This window comes from Zea mays, chromosome 5, assembly GCF_902167145.1.
Source record: "Zea mays cultivar B73 chromosome 5, Zm-B73-REFERENCE-NAM-5.0, whole genome shotgun sequence".
NCBI classification, from domain to species: domain Eukaryota; kingdom Viridiplantae; phylum Streptophyta; class Magnoliopsida; order Poales; family Poaceae; genus Zea; species Zea mays.
In genome coordinates, this window is record NC_050100.1 from 3069872 (window position 1) to 3091664 (window position 21793).

At 46.8% G+C, this 21793-nt stretch overlaps 1 protein-coding gene, 1 long non-coding RNA gene, 2 other non-coding genes and 1 pseudogene across 7 annotated transcripts; 4 read left to right on the forward strand and 1 right to left on the reverse strand.

Moving 5' to 3' along the window:
- The first annotated feature begins 4752 nt into the window (after positions 1–4752).
- Positions 4753–4913, forward strand: LOC111589369 (U1 spliceosomal RNA). Its single transcript, XR_004849790.1, has one exon. It is a non-coding gene; the product is annotated as a U1 spliceosomal RNA (small nuclear RNA).
- A 5909-nt stretch (positions 4914–10822) lies between these two features.
- Positions 10823–11014, forward strand: MIR390b (microRNA MIR390b). The gene has a single exon (NR_121179.1). It is a non-coding gene; the product is annotated as a microRNA MIR390b (primary transcript).
- A 1054-nt stretch (positions 11015–12068) lies between these two features.
- Positions 12069–13468, reverse strand: LOC103627951 (amino acid transporter ANT1-like; annotated as a pseudogene).
- A 65-nt stretch (positions 13469–13533) lies between these two features.
- Positions 13534–14792, forward strand: LOC100278700 (CASP-like protein 4B1). 3 transcript variants are annotated; one of them, XM_008645202.4, is made up of 3 exons: positions 13534–13996; positions 14092–14246; positions 14375–14750. In XM_008645202.4, the coding sequence occupies exons 1-3, from the start codon at positions 13773–13775 to the stop codon at positions 14449–14451; spliced, it is 456 nt and encodes a 151-aa protein (XP_008643424.1). In that variant the 5' UTR covers positions 13534–13772; the 3' UTR covers positions 14452–14750. The 3 variants fall into 3 exon arrangements, with proteins under 3 accessions (XP_008643424.1, XP_008643423.1, NP_001145363.2); XM_008645201.4 differs by having other exon boundaries at positions 13588–13996; positions 14092–14233; positions 14375–14792; NM_001151891.2 differs by having other exon boundaries at positions 13683–13996; positions 14092–14230; positions 14375–14792.
- Positions 14793–18066: 3274 nt separating this feature from the next.
- LOC118471977 (uncharacterized) lies at positions 18067–21025 on the forward strand. 2 transcript variants are annotated; one of them, XR_004849327.1, is made up of 5 exons: positions 18719–18847; positions 18967–19020; positions 19131–20324; positions 20437–20619; positions 20778–21025. It is a non-coding gene; the product is annotated as an uncharacterized lncRNA (long non-coding RNA). The 2 variants fall into 2 exon arrangements; XR_004849328.1 differs by having other exon boundaries at positions 18067–19020; positions 20135–20324.
- The last annotated feature ends 768 nt before the right edge of the window (positions 21026–21793 follow it).

The following is a 21793-nucleotide window of genomic DNA, read 5'->3' on the forward strand; positions in this document are numbered from 1 at the left end:
GTTTAAATTTAAGGCTGAGTTCATCACAAATCTTTATATAGAACACTGAGGAAACCATATTTAACAATGACAAGAAAAGAAGATCGATACAAATTAACTATTTAATTATGCATTCATCGATAGTGAAGAACTCATTTTCAGTACCATCACCCAGCCCAGTAGTGCTAAATAATTGACCATCTCTTTATACTGTGTGGTGATAAAGAAACATCAGACTTCATTCTTGTATAAAACAATATATGTTGGCAGAGATTTGAGATAGAAAATAATCGGTAAGTTACCTGCCCCACAGAAGTAGCTCCATGTCGTTTAGACAGTTTACTTGTGTCAGGAGCCAGAATAAGCGAAACATGAGCAAATGAAGGCATTGCAAATCCAAGAGCATGTAGAAGGACATAACATTACAACGTACATATTTATTAAGTGTCAGGATACGGATTATGAAAAACAAGATAACAGAAGGTAGATGGTATTACTTTATAAATTAGAGCTTGCCGCAATGTGTTTGGTAAATGCTCTTCAGCTCTGTGACAAAATAGAGTAAATATGTAACTCCATTGATGTCACTATGCTGGACGTTCAAAAGGAAGGCTGAAACAGAGTTTTACCTGATAACATGAGATATTTGCATGGTAGCGTCATCAACTGTCACACAGAAGTTATACACAGGCTGTCCATTGCTTCTCATAATCACGAAATCACCAAGAGTGTCTAAGTTCCAACTGACCTTTATGAAACTATCCGCTGATCAGTTCATGTAATCACTTTTGACGATGTGCAAATCAACATACATAAGCTAGTACTAAAAGCAAGGTATGCTGAAGCTTATGCTCTAGGTTTTGACATATCACCTCACCACGAATTAAGTCATTAACTTTCAATGACCCTTCCTTTGGCACGTGGAAGCGGTGAGTGTACGGCGTACCTTTCTCTAATTCCTGATGTACCTCTGCATCAGAAGCACTTGCCCACTTCCCCGTATACACAGGAGGAAGTTGTCTCTGCTTTGCTACTTCATTTGCTCAAATTCCTGAAGAAATGGAAACAATTATTAAACTGAACTACTGGACAACTTATTATGAGTATATGACCAATAGAAAATACTGTGGATCCTATCAAATGACTTCAAATTTAGTTATTCCTTAGGATTGTAGAATTGATTGCTATGAATTTTCTCTCGAACATAAGGATCAGAAATTTTATTAAAATGGTAAAAAGTTTCTAGAAGTCTGCTTCTTATATTCATAAGGAGACTAAATAGCACATTCACCTGTTAAGCTGAGAATGTGGAAACCAACTACACTTGATAAAACACAGTATCATGCAAATTATGCAAGGGGAGAACAATACCTCATTGGAGCAAAAGCAGCGGTAAACCGCACCAGAGTCCAAAAGCTTCTCGGCATACTTCTTGAAGTGAATTCCGTTCTGACTGGCGATAAGGCCCAAACTCCCCACCGACATCGGGACCTACCCAAATATGGACAACGAACAGTTATTTCTGTTATAGTGGTATAGATAGCACTTACTACAATGTTCTGATGAAACTGAATACCCATCACAATGTTTGCATATAAATTAGCCCTTCACAAGTGCAAGGGGACACAACAATCAAGAGGAAGTTAGCAGGCAATGTTTTTGAAATCTGCAACCAATTTACATGAAACTGCATATGCAGATGACACCATAATTCTTGTTTCACCATAATTCTTGTTGACAATATCTCCTCTAGAAGGCGAGGAAGTACACCTTTTCTTATCTACAGAATACCATTGACATTGTTCTGAAAAGGTCAGTACTTACTAAGGGAACATAATGTGCAGCAATATAGTGCATGTGCCAGGAATCACTAAACATGTAATAGTACATTTTCTCATTTAACAGTTATACTCGACAAGATATCTCATGCACATTCAAATTCTCTCCTCTCAGTTGATTCCAGCCTTGCGCTTGACCTGCCCTTTTAGTCCTAAATTCTCCATATGCAGATGACACCAGGGAGCACTGTTATTTGCTCAAGAGAGAAGGAACATGTAAGAATTAAACAGATCATTTTTTTATAAATGAAGAAACAAAACTTTAAATGGCACTAACAATATCTAAGCAAAATTTTCAGGCATGCATACTTGATCAAGCTTGAGATTAAGAGTTGCGGTTTATACAACTTGTTTAGAAGATCCACCGTGCAGGGTAGAAACAGATTAGAAGATCTATACCTCGAAGAAAAGGCAGCTGGATCAGCTCGTTCGCCGCGTTCCCCTTGTTCTGCTTTGGCTCGACCTTGATGTCCTTCTCCGCGTGCGGGAGCAGAGACAACATGTACTGCATTAGATAGGGGACACTCACATGTACGTGATGCGGCGGGAGCAGGTAATGAGTACCTTTTCCCTGTTCCAGAACGGCGCCACCGCGACCTCGACGCCTGTGGAGGCGGGCTCGGCGTCAGGGACCGGATCCTTGAAGCCGAAGAGCGTACGCTCCAGACACGCCGATGCGAAGTGGTCAGGCTTCCCTGCATCGGTCGCCTCTACGGGGGGCATCGACGTGCTTCTCCTTCTTCGCGTTGGTTGTGAGGCAAGGTGGTTACGCGCGCAGGAAGTCCCTCTGCGCGTGGAGCTGCGCCAGCGGCCACGACCGCCCCATGGTCCCCTCCTCCGTGTCGTCCCCTCCATCGAGGAACGCCGCGTCACAGGACTTGGAGAGGAACGACCGGAACCAAGACCTTTACAACTTGTCCTAAGGTCCTCCATCGCTCTGACTGCTCCTGTTCTACCGGCCGAGACATCATCGCATTTGCTTTGCTTCTGCGACTGCGGTTCAGGCGATGGATAGGAGGATATCGATCCCGGCTGTCTCGCAGCTGTGCGCGCTGGCGACAGCCTACCGGCCACCACGATACGATCGCGCCGCCGATCTGTCAGTCTCGATGGCGGCGTCCCAAACGAAAAGGGGAAGGACCGAAGGAATCAGGCGGCATCGCCGAGGTAGATACATAGATAGATAAGAGAAAGGTGACGATTACCGCAGATCTTGACTGGGGCGTGGATTCGGAGGAGATTGGGCTGGGAGAGGAGCACCCGCTTGCCCTCTACGCAGAGCTGCCGGATCTCAGCCTCGGACAGCTGCACCTGGCGCCCGCCTCGCGCCGCCACCGGCAGCCGCTGAATCCTCGGTGGTGGAGTTGTTGAAGGACAGGGGCATGGCCTCCCTCGATTCGACCACCACCCGGTGCCTGCGTGCTTGGTCGCAGTTGCCACCGTTGAAGCCGTGCTCGGAGGAATACCAAGTCCCTGTCGCAAAGAACATGGGAGGAAGAGGTAGGGGAGAGATAGGTACAGGGAATCAACAACCACGGGAGGGCGGTCATCCTGCTCACCAGAGTTGGGGAAGGGGCTCGGGCGGGGGCATGGCCGCGCCCTTGTTGCCCTTCTTCTTGAGGGACTCGAGCGCCGCGAACAACTTGTGGCAGCGGTTACACATTAGCCTCCGCGCCACCGACTTACGCATTAGCCTCCACCTCTGCTTCCGCCCCAGGAAAAGTCGGAGTTGTGTCCTCCTCGTCCTCTTCCTCTAGCCCAGCGCGATGGGTGAGATGGGAAGGGGGGAAATGTGAGGAGGCGGCCCATGGCGGAGCGAGGTAGTGGAAGGGGGCGAGTGCGACGAGCACAGAGAGGAAAAGTCGAAGGATGCACGAACAAACTCGTCGGCGCAGATTCCTATGATGGACTGCCACCAGCAAAAGAAGTCGCCTTCGCATGGCGTCGTGGAGCCACAGAAATAGGAGGAGGCGAGGAGCACGAGCCTTCTTATCGCAGTGCGTGCGGCGTGTGAGGCAATGGGCAGTCGGGCGGCGGAGAAGACGGAGCGCGGGAGCTGTTTGGGGCAGCGGTTGAGGAGCGGATGGCGTGCGGCGTGTCCTGAGCGCTTGGGTGCGTGCGGTGGAGAAAGCAGAGCGTGGAACTGTTTGGGGGCGGCGGGGCATCGCGAGGAAGGAGGGCGTGCGCGGCGGCGGGCATCACGGCGCTGGGGGAGAGGGAGGCGGGGCGGCGGCGGATCGATCTCGACCCGGGCGACCTCATATAGCTTCGCCGCCGGTTACCGTGACTGGAGGGGGGAGGCGGGGCGGCGGAGACTCACGCGGGGTGGGGGAGGGGGGACGAACGTGGGCGTGGGTAGGCGGACGGTGTAGATTTACGGAAGCGAGCGGACGGTGCAGATTGGCTGAAGGTAGAACCAGGGGAGGTAGCATACCCCTTAGAGCCTTAATAGGTAGTATAGATGACGATTGACGACAGCAGATTGCAGTTAATTTATGCATGCGAATGCGACCATACATGCTCTTGCAGTTGCAGATGATTCTGAAAGTAGAGCACCAGCGTCAGTAAATCATTTGCCTCTTTTTTATGAGTATTTTTTCTCTGTATACAACACGAGAGCTGCATCTTGCAGATGCAAGAAAGAAAAAAAAAACCTTCCAAGCCTCGAGAACTAATTTCACGTGTAACCGAGATCTATTGCCGCCGGCAGTCTAGCCGTTACGTCGCGGCACGAGCCACCTTTTTTTACCAAAAAGAAAAAGGAAAGTGAGTCGGGCCGAGCTTAAAGTCCCAGAGACTTCTCCATGTCTCGGTGGCCCACGAGAGCTTAAGCGGAAGAATGCGCACGTCCGAGAGTTTAGCACCACCTCGCCAGCCGAAGGCAGACACGCCGCGAGCTCCCGCTACAAGACGAGTGCTCCGTGCCCGTTACTCCATACTTACCTGGACGGGACTAACAGGCGATCAAGAAGGCCGGTTGTCTAGGTCAGTGGCCCTCATTGCACTCTGAGGGCGCGTTGGCTTACTATCTCCCTAACTGGGAGAGTGGACGTCGTAATTTGTGGGAGATGGGGTACGCGTTCGCGCGACCCCTGCCAAATCAATTTATTCAAATATTAATTTATGTTTTTCGTGGTTCTTTGAGCTTTCCTTGAATTCGTCTTATTGTGATATTTGTCAGAGGGCATGGTAGACTCCATGCCGTCGGTCTAGTCTTGTCTGCTTCCTCACAATATGCTGCCTTTTTTTTTGCTACTTAGTTCTAGCGCATTCGTGTCCATGGTTTCATGTTGGTTCAGTTTGTTTTGAGGGGAATAGCATAACTTTTTTCTCTCCATAATATGGCTACACGGTGGTGGTGTTTTGTTCGCCGAAATCGCAACAGATTAGATAATGGATATGGATATTTTGTTTAGTTAAACTCTCTTTGGTAGTACTTAGATACCGCTATGCAATCCAATTATAATTAGTACTTTTTGTTTGGTTAAGGTCTCTCCATTAGTACTAGGTACTACTATCCAATCTAATTATAACCAGTAACCATTATCGTCGGTAAGAGATTTCATTACTATTCACTTAACATCGTCCGAACCAAACAACACCTTAAGTTGGTGAGCTGATCAGTTAGGAGTGCTATGGCGGTACAAATCTGAGAATCATATTTTCCCTATGTCAACTTACTCCTTGCATACCAGAGTATGAGATGGTTTATCTTTTCTAGATACATGTATTTTACATGCGCTCAGATATATGATATTATGTAAAAAAATATAGTAAAATGAATACATCTAAAAAATCAGAAAATAAGAAAGCATATTTTTTGTGGCGGCACTGAACTGTGCTTAGAGAAGTGAAATAGAGATGTACTGTAGGGAACATGTATCGGATAGGGGGCAAGTGACCAAATGTTCGCCGCATGTGGGACACCATCACCTGGTACCGAGACAGCATCGGCTCTGGGGTCCGAGGTGTTCTAGATGTGAGGGAGCATTAATTAGATCAATACTCCAAATGCGGATTAGATTACAAGGCAACCTATCCATCCATTGCTTGCGCTTCAAAACAACTCTTTTTATTTTTCTTACAACCTAGTAGATATACAGTCCAAATACAGGAGTACATCCACATTTCTTGCATTGAATTACACTTGATCAAATGTGCACATAACTTTAAATAGGAGTATAAGCTATTAAATAAAATGAATATGAACATCACCTTTAAAGTTAAATTCTGAATTTTGAAGTGTTTACGGGCCCGAGCCTGACACCGAGAAAAAATCGTGCCAGGTCTAGACGCTTCAGACAGCCCGTGACAGGAGTCGCTACCACTACAGGGCTTTTAAAACTAATCACCGTGTTTATAATACGGCTAGTGCTCATTGGCTTATTGGGCTGGCCAGTGGCCACCCGCCACCGTCGTACGTAGGGGAGGAGATAGTGCTAGTGGTAGGGCTGACGAGCTTGTCGTACTCGTACTGCATGCCCTGCGCCAGAATTTACGAGGCGCAGTCGCAGGCCGGTACCGCCGTCGGGAATCTGGAGGTGCGTGCTTGTGCGTGCCCGTCAGGCACTCAGCCAGCCACTGACAAACTGACTGCATTAGTTGGCAAAGACATGGCCCAAGGGGTTGTGCTTGTGCGTGCGGGCAGGTGAATTAAAATCAACTGAAAGTCCATGACCCACACAAGGCGTCGCTCGCTCCTATAATCCGGCTATCCACCAATCACACCAGTCCAGCAGCTACGTGAAAGTGAAATTACCTTAACCATTTTTTTATAATTAATTTTGGTGCTTCTCGACCATCACAAATTTTATGGACTAACTAGTTTATCTAGTTGGTTGATTTACAAGTGAATAAGTCCATTCATTCCGGATAGGAGAACTTTTTAGGGTTTTTTTACTGTTGCCGCGGACCGTCTGAGCCCTTCCGGCGGACAGTCCGTGATGCCTTAAAGCACCTCGGACAAGAACTATGTTGAAAACCACACTTCTACTATGGTCTGTCCGAAGGAGAAAAAAGAGCACCGTCCGAGACCAAGCACGGACCGTCCGGCCTCATGCGCGGACCATCCGCCCATTGAAAATCAGAGAAACCCGAAGGTGACGGGTTCGGTTAAATTCATTTCTAGCGTCCTCGCGAACCGTCCGGGGTGCACAGGGGGCAGTTCGCGGCTGCTTTATCTAACATCTGACAACATATTTAATGCACTTATAGCCGTTGATATAGCTTTTACTGCTGACCATTGCAAATCCATCAGTTAATGTATAGTGGCAGACCGTTCAGAGAAAGGGAATGGACCGTTCGCTTGTGGTAGTAAGTGGGCAACGAGTAGAAAGTGCTTGACTTCTATAAATACAACCCTAACCAGCTCCATTCAGTTCATCCAAGCATCTCATTTATTTTCATTCAATACAAGAATAAACACTTCATCCCAAGACACATTCAAAACTCACAAGCTCAGTACGTAGCAGCAGAGAGAAATTCCCAGCTCCATGGCCCCCGGCTCCGATTCCTCTCTCTATGCCTGCAGAGCCTTTTCTATTGTTGCTTCTTCTTTCGCTCTCACCTGTGCACAGCAAGCACCACAACGTAGTCGTAGTCGTCCATCCCCCTTGGTTTAAATGCCACATGGGTGTGGTTTATGTCCAATAAGTATGGTCCATGCATCCGGTAATAAGTATGGTGTCCATCCCCCTTGGTTTAAATGCCACAGTGGATTCCCCACGGAAAGCTGGGGATCGTCTCGCCTGACACCTTGCCTTGCCATGAACAGGTGCCCCTGACCAGCAGGAGATATGCCCCATGCAGATCCCCTAGCAACCCCCACTCATATAAGGTGTCTAAGAATTTTTAAATAATACAAACAATCAAATAAGGTGTCTAAGAATAAAAAAATGTTGGAATATGATTCAAAATCATTTTATATATTTGGAATATGCCTTAGAATATGCTTTACTATAGACCCTCCATGTAACTTGTACTCGGCGGTTGACAGTGGATCTGTTTTCTCGTAATTGTTTGCTCCTTCATATTGGAGGTGATTTTTCCACGTAAATCTTTGTGTCTATTTTATTTCCTAACAAAAAAACAACTTATATTTTGGAGCCGGCATATATAGTATCATGTGAACACGCTCTATAGACTATGGAGAGTGAGGCTGGATAGACAGATAGATATGTGATGCTGTAACACAATATATAACGCGCCCCTGGGCTAGTTCACCTAATGTCCACCATCGCCAGCGTCGGGCGTTCATGCACTTGCGGCAGCCTATTTAGACGGACACCTCACTCTTAAAACCTAGACTGAGAGAGGAGAGAAACCCGCACTTATAAGGGCACCACGACACCCCTTTGGCTAGACGATGTGGTACTAAATCAGGGCGTGCATACCAGTGTCTCACATATGCTTTTACCTTGTTATCATTCTTGGTCGATACATGATATATCCTTTTACTAGCTACAGTATTTTCTATCTTTCCCTTAACAAAAGCTGACATCTAACATTTATTTCTCAGTTAGCAGTTACCATAACTACTCTGTGACTGTGGTCAGTGAAATCATGGAGATTTTGGTATGGATCGGAATAGTGTTTGCTTTAACTTATATATGGTGTGAGTTCAGTCCCTGCGCACAGCACAGCACCCCTATACCTTCCCACAACCTGAACACTGTTACGAGTGGATAGACGGTTGTTGAAAGATCGCTTGAGCATACATCCACAAGCTTTTGTCTACCTTGTTTGTTTGTTTTAATTTCTATGCTAGCATGCATGCAAAGGCCTTCTCACATCATTGCCAGATCAAACCAAAAGCTAGATCCATAATACTACCTGACCAACTTATTAAAGCTATACCTACTTTCTCCCTACGTAAAAAGAAATGCAATTCTCGTTTTTCCAACAGTATAAACTTTAAATTTATATAAAAACTGTAGACAATAATAATACAAAATAAGCATACTATTAAATTAGTTATATAATATTTTGTAATAAAATTATTTGAAGATCTATATGCTAGTACTAACTTATCGTGACTTATAGTGCATGTTCGTGGTACATATACTCTAATATCAACATGACAACATGTGTATTAGCTAGTAGTGTATAAGAAGCTCACTCGCATCCATGCATTATCAGCGACAGTTGTTGGTGCACTTGTCTGTCTCGAGGGCGAACTCAGGCGAACAACATATCTGTACTTGGCGCCTGACGGGGCTGTAATTACTGCTATTGCACAACACTGTTATTGAGCATACATCCACAATAGGGTTCAAGTGCACAACGAGATAGTAGGAGAATAACTGCAGTGTCTTGTTATACGTGCCCCATTTGCGTACAAGTTAGGGATATTTATAGGTAACCAGGAGGGTTAGTGGGTCCCTAAGTACTGCTATACCCCAGTTACCTGCTATATTTCTAGAATATTCCCCTCAACAGGGTCATTTCAATGAATGGAGTACATTAATCCAGGCGTACTACAAAATTACCCCGCAAGGAGGCTTACAAGTGGTCTCAGATGTTAGCGGGGTGGAGTCCAGGGTTTCTCCGTAGCTTGATGAGGTCTCCGCTTGTGTGTCGCACCCTTGGTTCTGTAGAGTCACGTCGCTGCAATCACTTGGACTGGGCGTCGCCGTCGGAGGAGAGGCCTTCTGGGTTCAGCGAAATCACGTCCTTGCCTTTGCTTGGTTTGGGCACCGCCGTTAGGGAAAAGGCCTTTGGTGTGCGACTGGATCTACATCGAGCCCCCTTCTTGATGTCAAGGGCCCTCCGCTTGACTCTCCCGTGGAGAGTCGAGCGGAGACTGCTACGCGCAGAATCCAATGTACCCTCCGTTTAATGATCATGTGTAAGAAATGTCTGATTATAGTGTGATTAAACAAATTGAGGTCAAGTTCGGCCTCTGCACCAACAACAGTAACTATATCATGTGGTAAAAATAGAGCATAAGGAACTAAAGCATGTGCGTGTAAACGGGCAGCTAGGCACAGATATTTACAATGACGACGGGAATGATTTAGTGTCAGAAATATCTCGCAGCAGATAGAGCAAGCAGCAGCCAGTATAGGGCAGTGGCAGCAGTGTATACCGGGAAATGTTTTTGTTTGTTTGTTTTTCCATTCATTCACGATGGATGGTCGATCCATTCATGGCGAAGGGGGAATACGTACCCTGCTTGTCTCTAGCATGTGTCGTCTTGCTATTGATACGGGGCGCGGGGTGCATCATGTGCATGAGACGTACGGTACATGCATGCATGGATGGCGAAAGAAAAGAAAGGCGAGGCGAGGCGAGGACGGCGTGTGGTGCCAGAGGAGTGACACCGCGCTTTATTAGCTAGGGCATGCAGGAGCCATGAAGAAGCTGCATGCATGCTCAAGCAAGGCGGGCATGGCCACCAGTAGTCTACCACAGCCACATGCATGCATGGTGTGGCCATACAGATATAGATGCCGCGTGCTAGCGTTTGGCAGGGGAGAGCGGGTCGTAGTAGCACTGGCACTGTAGCAGTAGTGGGCATTGGCAGCTGGTGGCGCCTCGATCGGGCCTCGCGCTCGCTTCAGCTCAAAGCAAAAGATAGTGGGGCTTGATTTGGCGTAGAAACACCGGAGAGGTCTCTCGCTCTCCCCTGTTTCCCTCACTCCTCCCCATGCCTCAACAAGCGTGACAGTTGTCTCAGTACTCCACAGTGAGTGAGAGAGAGAGAGAGTGTGTGTGTCCTGTGTGATCTTCTTCTTGAACTATAAATAGGGCAAGGCACTTGGGGCCATTCCATCTTCATTCACTTCCAGCAGTAGCTCACACTCCGATCCATATATATATGGGCTAGTGCGGTTGCTTCGACAGAGCTTGGTCTTGCGCTGCTAGCTGCAAAGAACGACGTAGCTACTATACATACACATATTCATACTCATAGATAGGAATAGTGTTAGACATGTGATGGTGAGAACCTGATCATGCAAGCATCTGAGGATCGGAGAAGGAAGGAAGGGTATGGAACAGTCCTTGAAGCTCAGGAGGGATAGCGCCTAGGAAATCACACATAGATTGGAGCCACGAAGAGGAAGGGAGAATGAGAGAGAGAGAGACAGAGCAGCTATGCTGCTCTGTCTCTCTCTCTCACTTTCTCTTGGATCCATCTCAAGGTTCTGTCTATATATGATGAATCGATCCGAAGCGCTATCTATCCTGAGCTCCACGGCTTGTTCTTACCAGTTACGTACCACGTACGCGCCGCCGCCGCCGCCGGCCGATCTCGAGCTCCTCGCGCGCTCCCAGCTAGAATTGCCTTCTGTGTGCGTCGTACTCCTTCATTCTTTCTTGTTGAGATGCAGGAGGCGAGCCTGAGATTGATCGAGGTCGTCGTCGTCGTCGTCTCGTCGCTAGTAGCTTCGCTTCAAGTTCAAGGACATCATCGTCCCCGGCCGGCCAGTGCGCGTCCGCGGCCGATCCAGGTGTCTCATCCTGCTGGCTCCATGCATGCATGCAGGCATGATTACTTTAGTAGTATATCCGTGTGCAGGCGGATGAGGTGTGTGTGCGCGCGCTCACCAGTCGCACGTGTTATCATGCATGCATGCAACTTGCAAGAGCTTTGACAAGTTATGGGCCGGGGCACGCACGCCGCAGCGCCCCCGCCCAACTTGCAAGCGTGCAGTAAATGCTGACCTAACCAATTCAAGAGCATGTCCATCATGCATGATGCATCTATCTCCTAACCAATTCACGTATATTCACCTGCCAATGATCAACGGTTGTTTTTTCTGCTCCAACACACCTCCCATGCATGTTCCTTCTTAAAGTTTATCTATCCCATCTTATTTTCCATTTTTTATTCGGGTCTGATTCTTTGTTCCTGTCTAGCTATATATGATTCTTTGTTCGGATCTAGCCCGCTTATTCGTGCTGGTCTAGACTAGATCTTCCGTTTTAAACGATGGTGGGCTGAGCTCGTATCAGGCTAAAAAACATGCTTCGAGTCAGGTTTTGGGTTTGCTGGACATCTATACTCCCAACTAGTATTGGTGGAGTCGTTGAAAGCCTGCTTGTTATGTTCAGGTTGTTACGGAAATGGAGAACGTTGCCGAACCAAACAAAGGGTGTTAAGCACCAGTACACTGTAACACATAGGGGAGGCAGTCGATCCCGTTGTCGTTAACGTTCACTTGATTGAACCAAACATCACTTTAATCCGAGTCGATGCAAATTTATCGTTTCGTGCTCCCGAAACCGGGGACAGCGTCCTCGACGTACAGCGCCAGATCCAGTTAATGTGATTATGATCCATCAAAATACAATTGTAAAAAAAAAATCTGATTTTATATCTAATTAGTGCGGTTCTGATTCATCGAGAAACAATAAATTACTACCTCCGTATTTTTTTTTAAAAAAATTGGAGCTAATATTTCACATTTCTTGCTTCCAAACAGGCAGGACCGCCGGAGTGAACAAATCCTCTAGTCCAAACCAAACGTATCAATCAACCAATTTTGTGTACGAAACTGCTGTATCTTTTTTTATCTTATCAGCACAAGCGCGCGAGGAAGAGAAACTCAAACTCGTGTGTTGGGATGGGAACGTCAGTGCCGCGACAGGACGGCATACAGGCCGTGCGCGGCGAACGCGAGGCCGAAGAGGAGGATGCCCCAGTCCACGACGCGGAGGTGAAACAACACGCGGGCAGCACGAAGGAGAGCAGCGCGCACACCGTGCTCCCGACGAAGGACGCGAACGACCCGAACGCCGGCACGAAGCACGCCACAGCGGACAGCGCCACCAGCACCACCACGCGGCTCGCGTGCAGGGCCGCCCGGTCCACGGCGCGATGCTGCACAGCACCACCTGCACGAAAAAGTAACCGTTTTTTTTTAATTCGCGATCGGTTTCGTTTCATCGGCCGATGGGGCCGGCCGGCCGTGCGTGTCGATCGATTCGACGACACGTTCGTGAACGAGCGAGTTTTCTTGACCTTGACGGCGGCGGCGGACCAGGTGCTCGGTAGGTTGAGCGTGATGATGTCCTTGGTGGCGTCGCCGTAGGCGAGGTAACCACAGGCGCCGAAGCAGATGTACACGACTGTGACGCCGGCGATGGCCTGCACGAGCACGGGGCGGAACCTGCTCCGGTCGGCCATGGACGCCTCGAGCACCAGCGTCATGCAGAAGCCCTTGAAGCAGAATTAAGACGACGAAGCGGGCGGCAAACGCGACGCCCCAGAGCCCCGCGACCGCGTCCCGGCCCCCGAACGGCTGCTCGCCGCGCGTGGCCAGGAGCTGGAGCCTGGAGGTCCTGCTTCACCACGGTGGCCAGGCCACAGCCAGCACGGTGCAGGCGTCGGCGAGGATGCTGAACTGCCCGAGCGATGACAGGGAGCGGAGCAGCGACAGCGCCGCCTGGACGGGCTGGGCTGAGCGGAGCAGCGACAGCGCGAGGATCACGACGGCCCTGTTTGGCCCATAGGTGAATAAATGTGAGCCTGTAATTTTGAACACAGAGGCCCTGTTTGGTACTTCAGTTATTTAAAACCGTGGTTTACAAATACCATGGTTTACAGATGTCTATTACATAAATACTATAGTTTTTCTGTACTGCACTAAAACTAGTGATCGTTTGATTCGATAGTATACCTTGCTTCGTTCCTGCCTGCCTGCCATCATCTCTATTTTTCTAGGGGGCCTCTGGTGCATGCAGCCATGCAGGGTGCTCTGCCCAACCGAGTCGCGCGTCACTGTCACGGCGTCACCATCACCCGTGCCCGTGCAGGTGCAGGTGCCTGGCCCGTCGTCACACTGTCACAGACTCACAGCTCCGTAGCGGTACAACCACGTCGGTTTCGCTTTCGCCGGCTCTGCCTCGTGGTCCACCACCAAGTTGCGTTTGCGTCCCTGGCCGAGGAGGAAAGCAACTAGCCAGCCAGTCACCAAACGCGCAACCCGATCGAGATCGAGAGATCTGCATATGTCAGAGTCCGGCCCGGCCGCCGATGGAGGCGCCGGGGGCGGGCCGGCTGACGCTGGCGGGGTGAGGTCCATGGTGCAGCGGTGGAAGATGGACGGCGCGCCGGCGCGGGCGCGGCTGCTGCTGCGGGCCCTGGCGTGGCTCTTCTCCCTCCTCGCCCTCGTCGTCATGGCGTCCAACCAGCACGGCGGCAGCCAGGACTTCCGCGAGTACCCCGAATACAAGTCAGTACAGTAGGCTAACCAAATTAACCAGCACCACCCATTCTCGATCGATCGACCATTGGAATCGATGCAGTGCTGAGTTTCCAAGCGTGCAGCTACTGCCTGGGCATCTCGATCGTGGCGTGGCTGTACGCCACGGCGCAGGTCCTGCGCGACGTCCACCGCCTCGGCTCCGGGCGGGACCTCATCGCGGCGAGGAAGGCGTCGGCCGTCGTCGACTTCGCCGGAGACCAGGTGGTGGGTTCATCCGGTGCGCGTGTGTGTGCGCCGCCGTGGAACGATCCGATCCGATCCACCCACCGATCGCCAACCGCCGATTACTATTGTCTGTCTCGCTTTTTTTTTTCTCTGATGGAAAATCTGGAAACGTTGGTGCAGGTCGTCGCTTACTTCTTGATATCGGCCATGTCCGCGGCGGCGCCGGTGACGGACTACATGCGCCAGGCGGCGGATAACCTGTTCACGGACTCGGCGGCGGCGGCGATCAGCATGGCCTTCTTCGCGTTCGTGGCCATTGGCCTCTCTGCTCTCGTCTCCGGGTACAACCTCTCCATGGAGGCTCTTGTATAGCCTGTGAATCACAACTCTACCATCTCATGTGTGATGTGTCACGTTACCCAACCTCGACACTGTTCATATAGTATTGCCTCCAATTGTTAGTTGAGCATATTTCTTTTTCTCTCTGATAAAGAAGATGGAATGTGTAACTACTGTTTAATTTACATAGACCATGCAAAGACGAAAGTCAAACTCACTGAGAATGATCCTTTCAAAAGCCAATACAGTATATATATATATATATATATCTATTACTACTCTATAAGACAGCAAGGAGGGCGTCCACAGTTGTCGTGCCCCCGCTCCCGCACATCGCGCCGCCCCATCTTCCCCGACTGTCGTCCCGCCGCAGAAATCTCGCCCGCCCCTCCCCCCTCGCCCGCACGTGGACCCGCCTCTCCTCGCCGTGATCTCCACTTCTAGCAATGACGTCCGCGCAATCCACTCCCCCCGATCTGTCTCACCTCCATGGAAGTATTCGATCTGCCGCTCCCAAATCTCTCCCTGGAATGTCGATCCGCGTGATCCACTCCCCCGATCTGCCTCACCTACATGAAGTACCCGATTTGTCGCTCCCAATCTCTGCATCGCGTGGACGCCTTCCATGGAGTCTCTGTACGTATGCGCGATTTACTCCCCCTCCCCCCGATCTACCGCTCCCAATATCTCCCTGGAAGACCGATCTGCATGGTGTGGACGCTCCATGGAGTCCCCACCCCGCAACCCCGCTCCGTGCTGTGCGGCGACGCGATCCTTGCCGACCTTCGCGAGCCAGCGCCGCGCCGGCTCATGGAGTGGGACATCTAGCAGCCGAAGAAGAAGTTCAAGAGGGGCGGCAGACGCTCGTTCGCTGCGTAAGACGATGAGGACTTCAAAGCCGACTCCAGCGATTTGGATTTGGAGCTCACAGAAGGGGCTGACTCCAGAAGGGCTTTCTCCAGAGGTATTAGCTCAAGCTTATTTTCTATGGTGGTATACGTATTTTTGCGTTTGATTGTTGCAGACGATTAGAATCTACGAGTTGGTTGGGGTGCCGCCGCCGCCGCAGGGAACCCCTCGCTGGCGGGTCTGGTCGAGTCCGGTGCGCTTGTACGCGTATCGTGGCGGCAGTTTGGCCCTGTCCCGGCGTGGTGGCGGCAGTTTGGCCCTGTCCCGGCGTGGTGGCCGCTAAACTTCATGGAGCTCGAGGACGTGTGGATCCTCGGCACCTCGCACCTCTCCGCGTCCTCCACACCGTCAAAGGAAAAGATCATCGTGTAATTGAGTTGTCTGCTGCCAAATTTTTACTATCATCAGTGGTTACTTTCTTTCTTCTACTTGAAATTACTCGTGTCGTTTAGTGTTGGTGTAAGCCAATGCCTGTAAATGACTTCGTAGTCAGAACTGATCTTTTTTGTTTGTTTAGTGTTTACTGGGTGCAACTGTTTGCTTCATGTTCCACAAATTGAACTGACAAACCTATCATCTGTTTGTGCTGCTGCATCGGCTTTTGGTTTACAACAGTTACCAACTTTAGCAAGTTTGATTTCTCATTTATGCTGAGATAATGCTTACCTCTGTTAGTGGTGTTTTAGTGTGGTTCGTTATCCTCGCAATCCTTTAGCAAGATGGCATACATAGACTAACTGTACAGTGTCACCTAAGACAGTATGCGTGTTGAATTTTGCCTTCTAAATAGGTTTTAGATAGTTTTCGGTATGTTATTATTGATTGATTTAAGAACTGGCTTGTAACCATTTTTGGCAACTTTTGTAGCACAATTTTTTACGCTGCATGTTATGATCTTAGAAATTAGCTTGGGTCTGAGACCTGATTATTTGGATTGACTAAAAACAAGCTCATCCAGATTTACCAACTCTGATGCAGGGCCCCCTCATTGAAGAGCCTCCATCTCTGCCTGTGCCATTACGTCACTAATCAAGGTTTTGCAGAGGCAGTTAATTGCTTCCCTCAGCTCGAGGAGCTAGACATTACATTCTGCTCATTGTATGGCATCGTGTGTGAGACTGCTGGGAGAGCCTGCCCGACAACGTCGTCGTCTAGCTCTGCCGGAGCAGGCAAGGACGTGTATCCCCTTAAATGTTATGCCGCTTAAACAAATGCTGTCAAATCTTCTTCCGGGAGCGGGGCTAACAAACCACGTTGCAGAGCCCTCACTTCGGAGCTGGAATCATGTACTCGTCCAGTGCCAACGAGCCGCTTTTGAAGTCCAACATGTTCTCTCTCGGTGGCTCCAAGTTCTTAGGCGCAATCAACAGAAGCATCAACTTGGGTCAGATCAACCGATCGCTGCCTCGTGCTTACCACTTCTCATTACCCATGGGACTCACAAAGACCTGCTGATTTTGTTGGTTTCTTTGGACTGGCACAGGTGGGCAGAGCGCTCTTGCTCTCCGTCTGCTCCGCGTTGTTTTTCCTTCTAAAATTTCTACCAGTGCGAACTATCCGTTTGGAGGAGAGGTGCTTTATAATAAACTGACATGTATTTTTTCTCCATATGTTATGTGATAACATATCAACTGAATTCTACTACCATATACTGTATTTTGGTAGTTCCGAGCAACTAGGAGAGTTTCTGAAGATATTGGAAGTACAACACAAAAAGGTCAGAACCACTTTTCAATCTAACCAGATGTTTATATGTTTGGTGGTGAAGCTACAAAAATTCTAGACTATGTGGAATATTTCCCAAATTGAGTTGGTAATGGAAAGTAAAGGACTGCAGAATGTGCCGCTTCTGGTCTTGAAGGTTTCCAACATGGTTCGTCAATGGAAAGGTAGTATCGGCTTGCGAAATATATTCCTAAGCCTACAGAATGTAAGCTAAAATCACGTGCTCACTGTGTACATTTTTTTCTGGTAACAACAACTTTTTCTGAAAAGAATGAACATCCTAAATCCTTACTCTCTGTAGATAAGAAGCATCTAGAATAAAAGATATCCAATGCCTTTACTGTTTGTACGGTAGATTTTTCTTTGTCATATATCATAGTTACCTCTTGAAGTACATTTCATCAAGTTGTAGTTAGCCCTTGATGTACATTTCAGCTTTGATGTATACTAGCACAAAACAGAAAGAATCATTATGGTCGAACTACTACTATAATGAGAATTTCACATGCTACTGCTAGATTATCTTGTATGCATGGTTCTTGAGCATAGTCACATTATTTCTAAAACTAATTCTGGAGAGTATGTTTATGTGGAGTTAGAAAAAGTAATATACAAATACATATTATTCTATAGCAGCTTTATAGGTATAAAAAATTCCGTATGTTACTTCTGGTACAGACATTTTTTCTATATAATTGAACAAGCACACCTGTAACTGAATCCGTTTTGCAACTCCAAACTAAAACTGGAATGCATAATAATTGCATATACAACAACAAATATGTTATGATATATAGGAATCCAGATTCCCTGTGCAATGTAATAACATCATTAAGGCCTTGTAACAGTCAGGATAGCATCTGAGTAGTTTAAGTGTTGTCGGCCTATGTGCTCTAGACGAGAATTTTTGCTTTGTCATATAACAAATTCTAGGAACTTTTTTTTGCAAAATTATAACCATTTATCACTTATCAGGATGTTGTGTTGACACTAAACATTCTCGCCTTTCTTGGTAATAGTGTCCACTTAAGTTAGACGAACTGCCACCATTCTTTCCACTGCTCTGTTTCAACTTCCTCGCAAAAAACATAGCGACCTGCATGTGCGTTTTTCGCCATGATCTCAGTTCTCTTTAGCTCCGTCTTCCCCCTTCTTGATCTCAGCTTCAACCCTTATCTTTTGTCTCCCTGTCCATCTCCATCCCGGTGTGATCAACTTTCAAGAAGCAGTTGGGACTGGACCTTAATTTTTGCATGTCTAGAGGAAATTGCCGGTTTGGTTCGTATTGTGTAAGAATTTGAGATTTTGAGTTAGATTATAATAATTAATATGTGGTGTTCATTTTTATATAATTTATTGAAACCGTACATAGCGATATCGACCTTGTACTTCTACCAGAGTGGCTGAAGGCACTCGTGGCCCATGGGCTCCTCAGTCGTTCCTTCGTCGGTGTAGAAGGTGGCTGACGAGTAACCCAGGACACGGTGCGCGAGGAAGATAAGCCATGGTTGTTTCTGCCGATCAACAGATGACAGGCAGTGCTCGATGAACCTGTACTGCTCCGTTCCTGGCCTCCAGTCCAACTCGGTATTGGCTTACGCAGAAACGGAACATCCCGTAGTCCGTTGAGTACCTAGAATTATAAGCTGATGTTCAATGAGAGCTTCTTACAGAAAAAAGGTTGGAAAATACTGTAACTTTCTAGATGGACAGTGATGCACAGCTCAGCTCCATCAACAAATAGCTTCAATGCTGTATTTGTTAACTGCCATAAGTATTTGTTTTTGACTTTTTTGCAGGTGTCATGAGTAGTGAAATTTCAGCCATCTCAGCTTCATCAAACACCATAAAAGGTTGTTAATGTCCTCTTTTGCCTGTCTATTATTTATTTTAGTTGAACCAGAAATATCTTTGTATTTGACCACGTATATAAGCAGTAGCTTCATGTTTTATTTCATACCAGAACTGCTCACGGTTTTCTGCTGGCACGTAGAACATATTCTGAGCTGGTACCCCGCATTCACCACCTGAATCAAGATTTCCATAGAAAGATCCTGATCCAGGCCAATCTCTTTTGTGGCTACCACTGCAACCACAAATTAGTAGCATCAGAAACATATAAAAACTGTATCGTTTTATTACTTGATCTATTGTCGAATTGGAATCCTGGAGAACCTCCCAACCATGTAAAGCACAGTAGAAGCAATGGGCTCAACCTGTGCAGTGAATTGGTCGCATTGTGAAAGATAGCCATTGGCATATGAGCTGGTTTGTTGTGTTAAGTGAACCAGGCTCAAAGTCATTGGACTCATTTGAACCATCAACCTCAGTCCGTTGAGATGACTATAATGTGGTGTGGTGTGACCCATGATTGACATAAATTAAGAAGATTTGGTGGGCTTGGCTTGATGACAACATTGTTTTTTTGTGTCTGTACACGATGGCAGCAGTGCTTTCGCCTTATGTGTGCTGCTCTTCAGGTCTCTATGGATGACATCGCCCCCTCTCCCGCTATTATTAATTTAATTTGTAGCGAGACTGACATGATGATGATAAGATGACGGATCGCCATGTCAACATGGGATGCTCATCATCGAATGATTTTATCTATAATTTGCGATGTGTTTTGTGAGATGAGTCGGGCGATGGAAGTTGGTCAACATGCACCAGAGGTCGAGGCTGCTGAAGCATCAGATGAAGATGTTGAGGCCTACATCGGCAAAGCCACCGGTGGTGTGCTGATTTATCTATTACTTTTCTTAAACAACATATATAGAAATTGTCCCACTCCTGTTTACTACACAAAGATGTTAAGTGTATTGCAACACAATAAATGTTTTTATGACTAAGTTTTTAATCCAAAATATTCCGAGTTTAGTTATGTATTGGTTATTATTACTCCAGTCCAATCATGGTTATTACCTGTTTATATATCTGCCAGGATATTTACTCCTTTGGTGAACGCAGAGATGAATTGAGACAATAATGGAATGGTGACCTTCAAGGAATTCCTTTTTGCTTTTACTCAACCGAAGATTAGGCGTTCTGAATCGATCGAGCCAGCCCCTCAGGAGGCCTCCAGCAGCTCCCTCCTGTCGTGCCTCGGAAGTAGTAGCTCATGTTCTATATGTGGCGAGCTGATGGTAGAAATTACCAGGTTTGCATGCCATTGATTTTTTTGCGAGTACAAAGAGTTGGTGTTCTATGTAGTGGTGCACAAACAATTTTATAACCGACATTCCTTTTTCTTTGTTTGTTGATGTGATTAGGTTCATTCTCTTCTGTGATATGTGAAGCTCGAGTGAAAAGAAAAATTATGTGATGAGAACATAGCAGCTGAAGTTGGAATATATTGAGATGTCTATAATGTGGTGTGGTGTGACCCATGATTGACAGATTAAGAAGATTTGGTGGGCTTGGCTTGATGACAGGCGACAGCATTGTTTTTTTGGGTCTGTATACGATGGATGACATTGCCCCCTCTCCCACTATTATTAATTTAATTTGTAGCGAGACTGACATGATGATGATAAGATGACTGATCACTATGTCTGCATGGGATGCCCATCATCGAATGATTTTATCTATAATTTGTGATGTGTTTTGTCAGATGAGTCGGGCGATGGAAGTTGGTCAGCATGCACCAGAGGTTGAGGCTGCTGAAGTATCAGATGAAGATGTTGAGGCCTACATCGGCAAAGCCACCGGTGTTGTGCTGATTTATCTATTACTTTTCTTAAACAACATATATAGAAATTGTCTCACTCCTGTTTACTACACAAAGATGTTCAGTATATTGCAACACAATCAATGTTTTTATGACTAAGTTTTTAATCCAAAATATCCCGAGTTTAGTTATGCATTGGTTATTAACAAAGAATAAATATTGTTCGTTTTTTATATAATTATTGTGTACGTGCTTTGTGTGTGGCCACTGCCCGCACGCGCTAGGCTTAACTATGTAATAGAAATTGTGTTAGAATCTTTTTCTCTTTGTTTCTAATGATAAAGAAAGTAGAAGAATGCGTATACACAAGATAAAAAGACCATTCTTTATTTTTCTTAATAAATGTCTCGTGTATATCTCAACTACCAAGCACCACTACCCGATCGCTTCCTATAATAAATTTTTGCACAAATGTATATTTGAAACATGGTTGTTGGCTTTAATAAATAGGATGCACACATCTTTGTAGTTTACGCTGTATAAATGAAACCGTAGCAAAGCACGGGCACACTACTAGTATATATATATATATATATATATATATATATATATATATATATATATATATATATATATATATATATATATATATATAGGACGCCAGCAATCAATATCTTATCACCGACAATCATGCTATCACAGAGTACAGATTGGGTTTGGGTTATCCGGGTCCGGCATAGACCGAGCGGTTATCCTTGCACCGACCGTTATTCTCGACGTTCTCAAGACGTCAAAGATCAGAATTCCTGTTGACTGCCGCCATTCGTGTTCCAACCAATCTATCTCCAAAGGCTAAAGGCTAAGGTGTTGTTTGGCACATATAACCATTTACCTCAATCGTAATATGATACTACCCTCAATCGTAATATGATATTACCTTCGTTCACAAATATATAACA